The sequence below is a fragment of the Sparus aurata genome, chromosome 4 (assembly GCF_900880675.1).
Source record: "Sparus aurata chromosome 4, fSpaAur1.1, whole genome shotgun sequence".
NCBI classification, from domain to species: domain Eukaryota; kingdom Metazoa; phylum Chordata; class Actinopteri; order Spariformes; family Sparidae; genus Sparus; species Sparus aurata.
Genome location: NC_044190.1, coordinates 18,694,655 through 18,706,718, shown reverse-complemented (window position 1 = coordinate 18,706,718; position 12,064 = coordinate 18,694,655). Strand labels below are relative to the sequence as shown.

At 41.0% G+C, this 12,064-nt stretch overlaps 1 protein-coding gene and 1 long non-coding RNA gene across 2 annotated transcripts; one reads left to right on the top strand and one right to left on the bottom strand.

Annotated features, from left to right (window-relative positions):
• The first annotated feature begins 305 nt into the window (after positions 1 to 305).
• Positions 306 to 2,004, top strand: LOC115580026 (uncharacterized). The gene is made up of 2 exons (XR_003983794.1): positions 306 to 1,019; positions 1,472 to 2,004. It is a non-coding gene; the product is annotated as an uncharacterized LOC115580026 (long non-coding RNA).
• Positions 2,005 to 3,828: 1,824 nt separating this feature from the next.
• On the bottom strand, positions 3,829 to 11,935 carry ercc3 (excision repair cross-complementation group 3). Its single transcript, XM_030415374.1, has 15 exons — positions 11,760 to 11,935; positions 11,109 to 11,308; positions 10,794 to 11,030; positions 10,628 to 10,677; positions 10,394 to 10,529; positions 9,136 to 9,306; positions 8,528 to 8,732; positions 7,940 to 8,254; positions 7,626 to 7,810; positions 7,079 to 7,281; positions 6,876 to 6,972; positions 6,417 to 6,534; positions 6,181 to 6,299; positions 5,143 to 5,292; positions 3,829 to 5,023 (listed from the first exon to the last, which is right to left on the bottom strand). The coding sequence occupies exons 1-15, from the start codon at positions 11,785 to 11,787 to the stop codon at positions 4,886 to 4,888; spliced, it is 2,352 nt and encodes a 783-aa protein (XP_030271234.1). The 5' UTR covers positions 11,788 to 11,935; the 3' UTR covers positions 3,829 to 4,885.
• Positions 11,936 to 12,064: the final 129 nt, after the last annotated feature.

The window sequence follows — 12,064 nt, the reverse complement described above, 5'->3', positions numbered from 1 at the left end:
CAGGGACTCGAACCAGCAACGGGACAGCAGCGGGACTGAGCTACATGCCGAAGTATCCTTGAGCAACTAAACCCCAAATTGCTCCTGATGTGCAGTTGGCACCTTTGTGGCAGCGACTGCCATCAGTAAAGGCCCTGCGATGAGCTGGCGACTCGCCTAGGAGTCCAAGGTGGTATAAAGCGGTAACATCACCCGCGACCCTCATGGAGAAAGCGGAAGAAAACGAAACGAAAGGTTCATCCTTGATGATTGTTTCTTTGAAATTAATATACAGTGATGAATGACAGAAACATTTAATATATTAATTTTGTTTGTTATTAAAATCTGTTTTTTTTTTAACTTTACTATACTGAAAGGCTTAATTGGTAGCCTATGTCTACTTTATCTACTTTATCACTGTAACGGTTAAACAAGTCAAGTGCAAAATATAAGTAAAAGTATTATACACTAAATGATACAAATGCATTATTTGACCAATTTCAAAGTTTTACTACATTTTTTTTTTCCTGAAATCCACCTTGAAATCCTACTTCCTGTTGGGATCAGGATAATCCTGTTTTTTTTGGATCGAAGTTATCCAAATCCTATTGAAATGTTCTGAACAACAAAAACTGAAGGTTTGAGCAACTGGATTGAACAACTGGGGCCCGTTGCACAAAAGTAGGATTAAGACATCCAGGATAAGTGACTGAGCTGAGCTCAATGAATCCAAAACAAGAGCGTCCAGGCTTAATTGGTTGCACAAAGACCAAGCCAGGATGAGCAGATTCATCAAGCCAGGTGAAACCAATCCTGGATAAGTGTGCGCTCACGGCTCTCTCACATAGACCCCGCCACCGATCACAGATTCACTGATTCACCATGGCAAGAAGAGCGGCTTACTTTTCCCCGCCGGAGGCAGAAATCCTCATGGAGCCATATGAGGAGGTAAAAGACATAATTAAAAAGAAAGGCAACACCGCCACAGTGATAAAGCGAAGAGAAAAAGCGTGGCAAAGTATTGCTGACCGCCTGAATGCGTAAGTAGTGCACAATTACACACTCAACGCTCCGCTGAAACAACACAATTACAAAACGCAGTTGTACTCTGATTATGAATCAGTTGAATTTTTAATTGAAATGGACTGCAGATATGAGTGCAACTGTGTAAATGTAACTCCATCAGAATGTATAACTCTTTGATAAATAGATGAGATAATAATAATAATAATAATAATAATAATAATAATAATAATAATAATAATAACCACCTCCGGCGCCAAATACAACTGGCAGATATAGATATGCAGTATAAGAAGAAAAAGATGGAAAACCTTGCACTGGAGTCCGAAATAATAATAAAAGAGAACAATTAGAAAATTGGACCTTAAAAAGAAAAAACTTGAGCGGGAGGTGAGTTATGCCTTCAATGCTCACTGTATGTTGACTGTAACACAAATGTATTAATCATTATTCTCCGTTCCTCCCCCAGCTCCAAGAAGATGACACATCTTAAATAAAAAAATAAAAGGTCAATCCTCGTAAAGTCAAGTGAGCCAATAGCCTATATGAAGGCCCAAAATGTTGTGTTCCTTCCTGCTACTGACAATGGCGAGTGAGGGACCAATATGTGTTAAATTATTTTAGTTGATATGCATGCTTTACATTTCAGTTAAACATGTCCTGCAGTGTGTTTTTTGTTTGTTTGTTTTATTAATTTAATTTAAATTGATTTGGCCTCTTATGATGTTTGTGCTGTATACTGAAGCTTGCAGGGAGGCTACTGCATCCATTTATTTGTCTGTTCATTTGATGTGTATGGATTTGTCCTGCATTTATTTCAGTGTGCAGACATGTGGAGTGTATTATACAGACCTTTGAATGTGTATTTATCCTTGTGTTGTATAATATGCTTTCATTCTGTGCTTTCCATCTTGTCGAGTCACTATGTGACTTCAGTTTTGAAAGGAGCTGATGGTTTACCTGTTTTGCTTTGTCCTTATTCAATAAAGGAACATAATGTTACACTTTGATGTGCATTTATATTTATATGGGATGTGTATTTTATACAAGAGAGTATTTGGGCCACACTGAGGATGAAAGAAAAAGTCATACATTTATGAGACTGGTTCTTTCTGCGGAAAAGATGCATTTCTTTGCATATTCTTTTAAAAGTCCTGATACTTATGACAATGTGATGCTGATATGCCAAAAGATTAAGTATCTCCTTGTTTGTGAAACCTATACTGAAGTACAATTCCACGAAATGCTCCAGAGCCCTCATTTTAACAACTCTCCTCCTCTAAAACAACGGGTTACAATATTATGACTTTATTCTCGTAAATGTATGACTTTATTCTCGAAGTCTGTGATTTTTTAAAAAAAAAATCTTTCTCTGTGGCCCTAATATTCCGTCATTTTATATATAGCCCTATAGTCTATGGGAAACTGTAAATTATCTAATGATAGCAACATCATCTAAAATCATAATTTTTCCAAAATTATTGAAATTAATGATCACAAACATTTAAATAATGACAGTGGGTCTAGTTATATGTGATAACAATGTGTAGTGGGCAGTGGAATAACTATTGGTTTCCATTTGTGGTGACTGCTGACTGAGATAAGGGATGAGATTAAATAGATCCTGGAACTTAGCCTGGTCTGGAGCAGGCTAGCTCCACAGAATAAATCTCCATAGGAACTTATACCATAACATATCCTACTGCCCCCTATCCCGCTTTTGTGCAACTGGATCACGGATAAATTGAGCCAGGATAACCAAGATATCCTGGCTTAATCCCTTATCCTAGTTTTGTGCAACAGACCCATGGTCCATTGTGATTAAAGTCACATGAAACCACAGTGCATGTTTACACTGATCATAAAACAAAGAAGAAGAATCCCTCCTACAGCCTGGCTCCTTTAAGCACATGCACAAATCATCAGCTGTTTAAACCTACACATGTAAGAGCTCACTGGTTTGTTAATGTTTAGCTGATGTATTTTAGGAGATGCTGACAAGAGTTTGGAAATAGAACAGTTATCCAAGTCTGGAGCTCATTTACACGGGCCACATTTCTCCTGAACATGAAAGCTGATTAAAACTTTCCCAAAGATAAATGGAATGCCGGGGCGAGATGGCAGCTCAGCTAATGTAAAATATTTGCACATTAGTCTCGTCTCTGTCTCAGAAAGTATTCGTGCTGATAAGAACTTGGGCTAAACCTCTCTCTGTTGAACTTCTCCACGTTTACAGATCTTGAGGTGGAGGTTAAGATCCTCAACTCATTACTGCTTCTGAACTTCATCGGCTTTCTGATAAATCAAAACTGAGCTAAAACCGAATCACGAAGATCTCACGAACCATGCATCAATTAGGATATGTGTCGCCACAGCAGATCTCCTGATGCTGTCTGTGTACATTTTTTCGTGACAAATGTACCTCACTAGGATTGACCATCCTCTCACTATTCTCATCTTGGCTGACACGTGAGTTCATATCATCTCATTGCTCCCTCTGAGCCAGTAAGCCTCAGGTCTCCTGGGGACACAAAACAAGGATTAACAAGAGGGAACTGTGCCATGGGCTCCCACACTCACTACTTTGGCAGTTAGCACAAGCCACCTGGCTGTAGAAGCTGTTTTCTTGGAAAGTCATTACCAAGCAGAGAAGGTAGACCTCCCCCAACCCCTTACCCCTCTGTGGCCCCGGCTTTTACTCGTGCCAAGCCCAAAAAATGTTCAAAGTTTCCCTTCTTTCAGTCTTCTTGCAGCTGCACTTTGCTGACTAGAACAAATGAAAAGAAATGTGTTCACAGGGGAAGAAAATGTGATGCGTAGCCTTCATTTGATGGTAGGAACAACAGTTATTTATGTGTTTTGATGTAAAAAAAACCACATGATTTTTGTAAAGTACAGCTGTATACAAGAAACAAATTGCTCCTCCAGTGCTCCTGCGGTTACTGATGTAACAAGTGGCCTTGTGTCTCGAGGAAAAAAGTGGAGCTTTCAATTTTTTAGAATGGCAGAATCACAGAAAAGAATTTCAAAGACATTTCTTCTTTATAAAACATATTTAGCAACATTTTCAAGAAGGAAATTCCAGAGAAAAAACAAACAAGTGAAAATTACCACGAGTAGGGCTATCGGGGATTAATGTCCACAATATATGGACCACAAATGAAGCCACATTTAAAAAATGTTGTTTCGACAAAGTCCAACACACGTCCTCGCTTTTCCACATCAGGTACAGTTGTCAGTGAAGCAACCACTGGCAGTACATAGGACACCTTATTCCACTGAGAGCTGATCTTTAGCTACCCATCATCGATCATACTCCAGTACCCATCTTCCGCACAGACATTTGTGGCTAAAATGCACTGCAAAGAGCATTCTGAAGCCTAAAAGTTTTGTGGAATTTATTTGAATTTCATAAAACCAAAAGACAATTGGCCATGATCAGATAACTGCAACGTGACACGGTAAGTTTGAAACATGACAAGCTTAGAAGCAATGTTCTTTTTCCTTTTTTTTTAAAATGAGAGCCAACAGCTGTCAACACTTGCAGAGAGTTTGCATTTCACCTGCAAATGTCATGCATGTAGGTGTTTGAGGAAACTGGAGCTGACACGCGCACATTTACCACATGGAGCCCTGCAGGAATCGTACGCTACATTCTTAACCAGATGAAGAGGTCATTTCAGCCTCTTCATCAGAAAAGCAATGTACAGTGCATCATCAGTAGTTTCAGATGATATTCAGTGCCCGATTATCTCAAGGCTTTACTCTACTACTGCTTTACTTCTCCAGAAAAAACTGGAGAAGTAAGAAGAAAATCTCCTTAGCTCTCTTTAACTTCATCCTATTGCTGTCTTGTAGATGAGTAAGTTTTCAGTCAGTGCATCTACTTTCTGAAGCGCTTGAAGAGTGGATGAACGCCCTTTGCTAGCGCGGCCGCTTTGCTGCCTCGACTCTGATATTCCATGTAGACGGTGTCGTCTGCACCCGACATGGAGCTCATGGTGCCTGTTCGCCTTGAGAACTGTTAAGGAGAGAGAGAAAAATGTGGGAATATTTCAACATGCAATAGCACAATAGCAATCATGCAGAGGAAATAAAGTGTTGGTATTTTTTGAGTCCACGCTCGGTGCATGTACTCACCTGGGGTCTCCCGCCCAGCTCTCCCGCCACCACTTCCTCCTCGGCATCCAGATCGGAAGCAGCTAGGACCTTCTGAAGTAGCTGTTGCTGTTCCTCTCTGCAGGAGAACATCAAGTCCTCTTCCTCCATACCTGCCAACTTTGTGATCACCTGTGAAGAAGAACATGACAAGTGAGAAATGGTGTTTGTAAATAGAACAAGAATGCGTTGACCAAGGATGAAACACAAAGTTTCCTCATCCATAAACATTCTCCTATTCGTCCTGACGGATTTGTCACAAATACATTTTAAGGCTAACTCCATCAATCTTCCATGTTAAAACGTGTTTACAGGTCTTGGCAGTACTACCCACGATGCAACTTAGCCAATGAGTGAGATCACTGGAGACAATTCATCAGATAAAACGCAGCTTCCTCTGGAGCCATAAAATGCTACAAACTACCTTTTCACCTATGCAGTCGTACTCCACAAGACCCGTAAACATATATTTCACAGTTACCCTTTAAGTAAGCCTTTAGAGTATGAAGTATCGACGACAGAGTAGGTGAAGTTCTCTAGGTATTAACCATTTCTGTGAGTAAAAGATGCTCTTTCTGACACCAGAGTATTTTCTGGTTCATTCTTTGTTTTGTCCCTGTAAACCTGCCAGAATGACTCTAAGATTTCAGTCTTGGCTCGTCTTGGCCCGCTTCACACTACAAAGTGCCTGCCAGGCTGGATCGGATGAAACCAAACACATTTAAAAGCATCTAACATCAGGCTCCAACTAGGCTGGGGCAAGTGTATCCACAACAGAAATGGAAACAAAAGGAAATCCAACATTCAAAATCGAAACTGTACTTAAATCAGGCTGTTCAAAACAGAAATAAATCTTCAGATTCTGTGCGTAATGTCACTCCTGTATGAATTATGAGTTCCATGGAAGGAATGTACAATCTGGTGTTCAAACAGGGTGAAATTAGTGGTGCAATGTTGTGTTGAGGACACAAAAATGTGAATTGTGCAGAGATGATAAGATGCTGTAGAGGGTTAACACACCTTAAAGCTGTATCCCTGATCCACCAGGAACCTCTGCCTCTTGGTGGAGTAAGCCATCTCCTGAGTGTCCTGGGACACCAGTGAATAGAAGTATGCATTGTACTCCTCTGCAACCATCCCTAAACAAGCGCACAAATGTAGTGAGAAAAACTTTATTTATGGTCATGACAGTTATATCAGCATGTGTCACGCGAAACAACAACAACTTTTTATAAAACACATTTTTGCCAAACAACCTTTTTTGGCTCGTAAGACTCTGCCAAGCCTCTGGGCCTCCTGTCTGCGTGATCCACCATGGGAGGAGATTTGGATCAGGACATTGGCTTCAGGCAAGTCAAATGAGGTGTCTCCAACCTGTTAGGCACGAGAGATGTGGTAGGAATTCAAATACATGATATATCACCACTTCATCACTGTGTCTGCGCGCATTTGCTGTTCCAAGAAAAGGCAAACATGTTTCAGGTTTTCTCTTACAAAAAGATCTAAATCTCTGAAAGTTTAAATTGGCATTTCAGACCTATCATCATATTTACATCAAGCAATAGCATAAAAATATAGGCACAGAATGTTTATCATGGTTTGTTAGCTGTCTAGAATCTCTGGTCGGCCCCCCATTGGCCATAAGAGCATGTTGCATGGTGGCTGAATAAATCCGTAGTATGTACACAAAATCCATTCCAGATTGATTGGTTTACCTTGGAGATGAAAATGGTGTTGATCTTGGGGTTGTGTTTGAAGTTCTGTAAAATCTGCATACGTTCCCCCTGAGAGGTCGGACCGTAGATGTACGGCCTTGAGAGGAAATTGAGAGCAGAATTAAAAGGCATAAAGCAATCTCATCTCAACAGGCAATTTACGGAAACATTCAAAGCGTCGCTCTTGTTTGTAAATAATTTACTTGTTGAGGCGAATGGCATATTCCTTCAAGGCAAACACGTTGTCAGCAAAGACGATTATCTTGTCATTGCGCCGCTCGTGAAAGCGAATGAGAAACTGGCAAGCACGGAACTTGTTGGGGTTCATCGTGTAGAGCAGGATGCGCTTCTTCGTTTTGATGGCCACGTACTCTCTGTAAAACTCCGGAGACATTGGGCACCACACCTGAAGCACAGACAGGGGTACATTGGTCAGATGGCTTTATCGATGTGGATCATGCTCGCTTGGTAATGCAGTCTCCTGTCGTCGTGGCAATAATAAGAAAAATTTATGCAGGAATAAAAGTAATAGTTCAAGGCTTAACAGTACAGGTGTAGTGCATTTTATTATAGTAATCATATATGTGAGACATGAGCGCAATTTATTCAATGATCACAAAGTCTGCAAGCACTACGATGACACAAGACAGCTCTACATCAAGAAGAGCACACATAAACTGCGTAATTCATTAAAAATATCACGTTTACGTTCCTTTATCTTAATTGCTCTTGTTTTTCTACAAGACTCACCTCTGCACACTGGACTTTGGCGATGTAGCCGTTGTTCTGCAACTCCATCCAGTTGGCCTCGTATAGCTTTGGCCCAATTAGGAAGTTGAGGTCCACAATCTTGTCATCTTCCCTGACCAGTGTGGCAGTGAGCCCCAGTTTGCAGTGCGCCTGGACGATGGTCAGAACACGACGAAACATCTTGGCTACAGAGAAAACACAGGGTTAATATGTAAGCATCGTTTTCAGGAAATATGCATCACAGAACATTATTTCAAAAATATTCTTGGCACAAGAAAGTTACGCCGAGAACGTGATGCACTGTAACAGCTCACCAGGGATAGTGTGCACCTCATCCAGGATAATGAGTCCCCACTCCTGGCTCCGCATCCACTCCATGACCCTCTCAGCCTCCCAGGAGCGCTTGGTGGTGTGGCCCAACATAGAGTAGGTGCTGATAGCCACAGAACAGCCGATGGGCTTGTCCTTGGCGTCGGAGGTGAAGCGGCAGATCTGAGAGTCGTCGATAGTGGACCACATCTTGAACTGAGCCTTCCACTGCTCCACTGACACTGAGGAGTTACCCAACACCAGGCAGCGTTTACGCACCGTGCATGCCGCCGTCACACCCACCAGAGATTTGCCAGCTCCTGAAAAGCAAAGAAGAGATAAAATAATTGAAATGTACAAGACTCGTACAAGTAATAGGCTGGGTTGCTGTCATATTAACATCTAAGAAAAATAGAGTATATCCCTTTTTCATAAGGGCTGAGGAAATATTCATTGAACACTTTATATCATACATCATTTCATGTACGGGTTCTACCATTTTCCCATTTTTGGTTTGTGTTTGTATTCAGATGAAATGCTTTGCTGGTGTCTTTTCTGTTTTGGCACTCAGTGTTCCAATCTAGCCATCTCACCGCAGGGCAGCACAATGACCCCAGAGCGAGCACGTCCATTTCCAAACATCTTGCGCAGACTCTTTTCCTGGTAGGGTCGCAACACAGCAGTGGGCTTCAGGTCTATGTTGATGTCGGGGTTGACTGTGTCGTTGCGAAAGTCGTACTCTGCCAGGAGGGGGTACTCCAGCTGAATGCAGCGCTTCTGCAGTTCTTCAATCATCTCCTATATCAGATCAGAAAAGAAAACAGTTCAGAGCAGTGCAGGAACATATGATTTAATTAATGTATTGTATGTATTGTATGTAATGTGTTATTTATTTATTTATGCATGGCACTTAATTTGAAATAAAACCACAATAATACACTATCATCTTGTGTTAATACAACTGCATGCAGAGAGCCACATATCAGAGCTTATTTTTACTATGAAAATAAGAAATGGATCGGTTCAATAACGACCAACAGTTGTTAGTTGCAACAATATTTAAAACAAGCAAAAAAAGATTACTGTAATGGATACTGCTACATATATATCAAGAGAAACAGGAAGTAAGTTTAAAAAACAGTCAGCTGTAATGTCTTTTAGGGTCTAACAGCACAGATTGAAGAAGAAATCAGTTGACTACCTGGCGGATCTCAAAGGATACAGTCTGAGTCTCTTCCTCCTCCTCTTCCTCTTTATCCATCTGTTCATAGTAGCTGAAGATGTCATCCGGGACTTGCTGGGTTGACGTTTGCTCATCGCTCTGCTGCTGTGAGGTAGAAGTACCTCCCTTATCCTGAACAGACTTTGAGATCTGTCAGAAAGAGACACACAGCGACATTTGTTAGTGTATGATTAAGGCAAACTACAGCTCCTGCTGGTGCTCTTCAAAACCATTGCCAACTTGACTGCCTTTGCTTTTCAATTAAATGGTGTTATATTTTAATGAAGGGCCTGATATGACAGTTGACTCCCTACATCAGACATCCTTCCTCATTTCACCAATAGTATTTTTCTTTTTTAATGTGTGCATAATGACATTTTTAAGAGTAGCTACACACAAGTCCAAAACCCTGGTTGTGCTGCCACCTAGCTGTTGCTGCATGAGCTGTCTCAAACCTGTGAAGTACAGCACACAGCGCTGCACTGCAGTGCAACACGACATCACACATGAGCAATATCAGTTACTATCAGAAGTGTAGCAGACATTTCTAAACATCCAAAGGTCTCATGAACAACAAATTCAATCCGAAAAAGATTTACAGGTGGTGTTTGTAGTAACTTAAAACCGTCATTATAATAATGACGTGGCAGTAAGTTTAGTCTTTTGTACCTGGGCTACAGCGATAACAATAAGTCAATTCAGTGATTGGTTGATCAATAAAAATGAATTTCCTATTTTGATAACTGATAAGTTGATTTGTCATGCAAACATGTCAAACACTGGCAGGTCTCAGCGTTTTAAATGTAAAAACTTGCTGCTTTTTTGTTACTTATGTGAGTAAATGAAGAGTCTTTTGGGGTTTGGGGCAATTGCGAGGCTCGGAAAAAATTTGAGTTAACATTTTTTTTTCATATTTACAAACTAAATATAAACAATTAATGGATCATCATAAAAATAATCACCAAATAAATCAATGACATCTGCTGATTATAATAATTGTCAGTTGCAGCCTAAAATGTATCCATAGCCAACAATTGGTAGTAAACACAAACGTATACCTGATTAAAACATGTTTAAATGAATAAATCATTTTTATATTATTCTACATATTGGTAAAATGTATTTCATATAGCACCTTTCACAGAGCAAGCTCCCTCGTTCTCAACATATTTATATTATGATTTTTATTGAAATTATAAAACTGTTTGGGGGGTAGATAAGGTGTTGGATGGCATACCGCTGACTTGCTGTGGATGACTTCAGTAATAAGCTCTGTGTCTGCCCCGTCTGCAGTACGGAGACGACATTCACGGATCACGTTGTCCTGCAGAAGCCGCTGGATCACATCAGGGAAGGCACTCTCAACAAAATACCTGAGGGTAGATAAGTAGCACGGTTCAGGAAGAGCACTGCACTGAAGGGATAATCAAAGATGCAAAGACAGAAAGAATGCTTGTCGAAATGACTTTACCTGTTGTGCTTGAGCACCAGCTTGACTTTGCCATAGCTCACTGTGCAGAGCTAAAGGGAATTAAAAGCAGCGATTAAATGACCACATTTTGCACAAATGACATCAAAAGCATGTTCTTTAAGCTTCCCCTCTTCCCTCAAACCACCAGAACGTCTCTCATTCAGACCTGAATGAACTGCACGATCCCATCAGGTACAGATGTCTTGCTGAGTTTCTGCAGATACTCCACAATATCAGAGGTCTGCAGCCCCACACTGACAGCTGCATACAGGGAATAGGCTGTCAGCTTGTACTCATGGACGTGGTTAGGCCTGCACACTGGCTCCGCGATGGCCACCAAGAAGTCCTGGGCGTACTTATACACTGGTGAGAAGGCTTCAAGAAAGATGTGCCCATCTGGAGCCTAGAGGGGAGGAGAATGACAAAGTCAAAAAGATGAGCAACAAGATGAAAAGACAGGAACAATCCAAACATGTCTTACCACCCAGAGGGGGCGTGACGAGTGATCATTCTTCAGCAGCATCTGAGCACGGTAGTCTTTGGCTCCATACTCATCCAGTTTTGTACTGGACTCATCCACTTGTTTCCCTGCAGCAGCAGGGATGGCTTCCTGAGACTCACTGCCCCCCGCCTCTTCTTCATCATCTTCCTCCTCATAGAAGCGCTTTTTGGACTTCTTGTCTGTAGCCAGACAGTATGGGTTAAAAACATCCATGGTAACAGGGTGGAAATATAAGTGAAGTGTTTGTAGATTCTCACATTCCAAGCAATATCATGATATATATTTTTGTGCTTTTCGAAATATAATTTGCCATTCTAGGCTGCACTTAATTCTTTAGAGTTAGGTGGATATCAGTTACACCCATATAAATCCCTTCCTTGTGCCTCGCATATAGTATCTCCTCATTTATATCTCAATATATTACCATAAGAAACCACTTCACTATCTATCTGCCATCTTTGATCATCAAATGAGGCGTCCAAAGACAAGTGTGTTCAACAATACACAACAGAGAAATGTGCGTTTCAGTTAGCACTTCTCCCTCAACATCATCATCTGCCAACTCGCCTCAGAGTTAGCTAACAGCTAGCAGACGTTAGGTTTGGTTAAGCTGTAACGTTAGCAACTCACCCCGATCTCCTCTATCCTTTTTGCCCATTTTACCCTGTTTGGTTATATATGTCCAACATGCCAGCTATATCCTCACATGCAGTTTGTTGTACTCTGAAGCGACACTGCGTAGTGCAACGTGAAGGTAGCACCGCCGCTGCCCGTGTCGAGTACTTCCGGCCCCAGACATCAAAATAAAAACTTCTTCTTCTTCTTCTTCTTCTTCTTCTTCTTCTTCTTCTTCTTCTTGTTTTACGGCGGTTGGCATCCAGCTTAATGGTACATTACCTCAAAATAAAAACGTATTTTTAAAAAAAGTACTTTAG

Excerpts from the sequence above, each read along its gene's own strand:
- ercc3 (XM_030415374.1), bottom strand. The coding sequence starts at position 11,787 with ATGGGCAAAAAGGATAGAGGAGATCGGG. Across the intron at positions 7,282-7,625 it reads CCAAAGTCCAGTGTGCAGAG|GTGTGGTGCCCAATGTCTCC; the intron begins GTGAGTCTTGTA and ends TCTGTGCTTCAG. Across the intron at positions 6,300-6,416 it reads AGTCTTACGAGCCAAAAAAG|GGATGGTTGCAGAGGAGTAC; the intron begins GTTGTTTGGCAA and ends GCGCTTGTTTAG.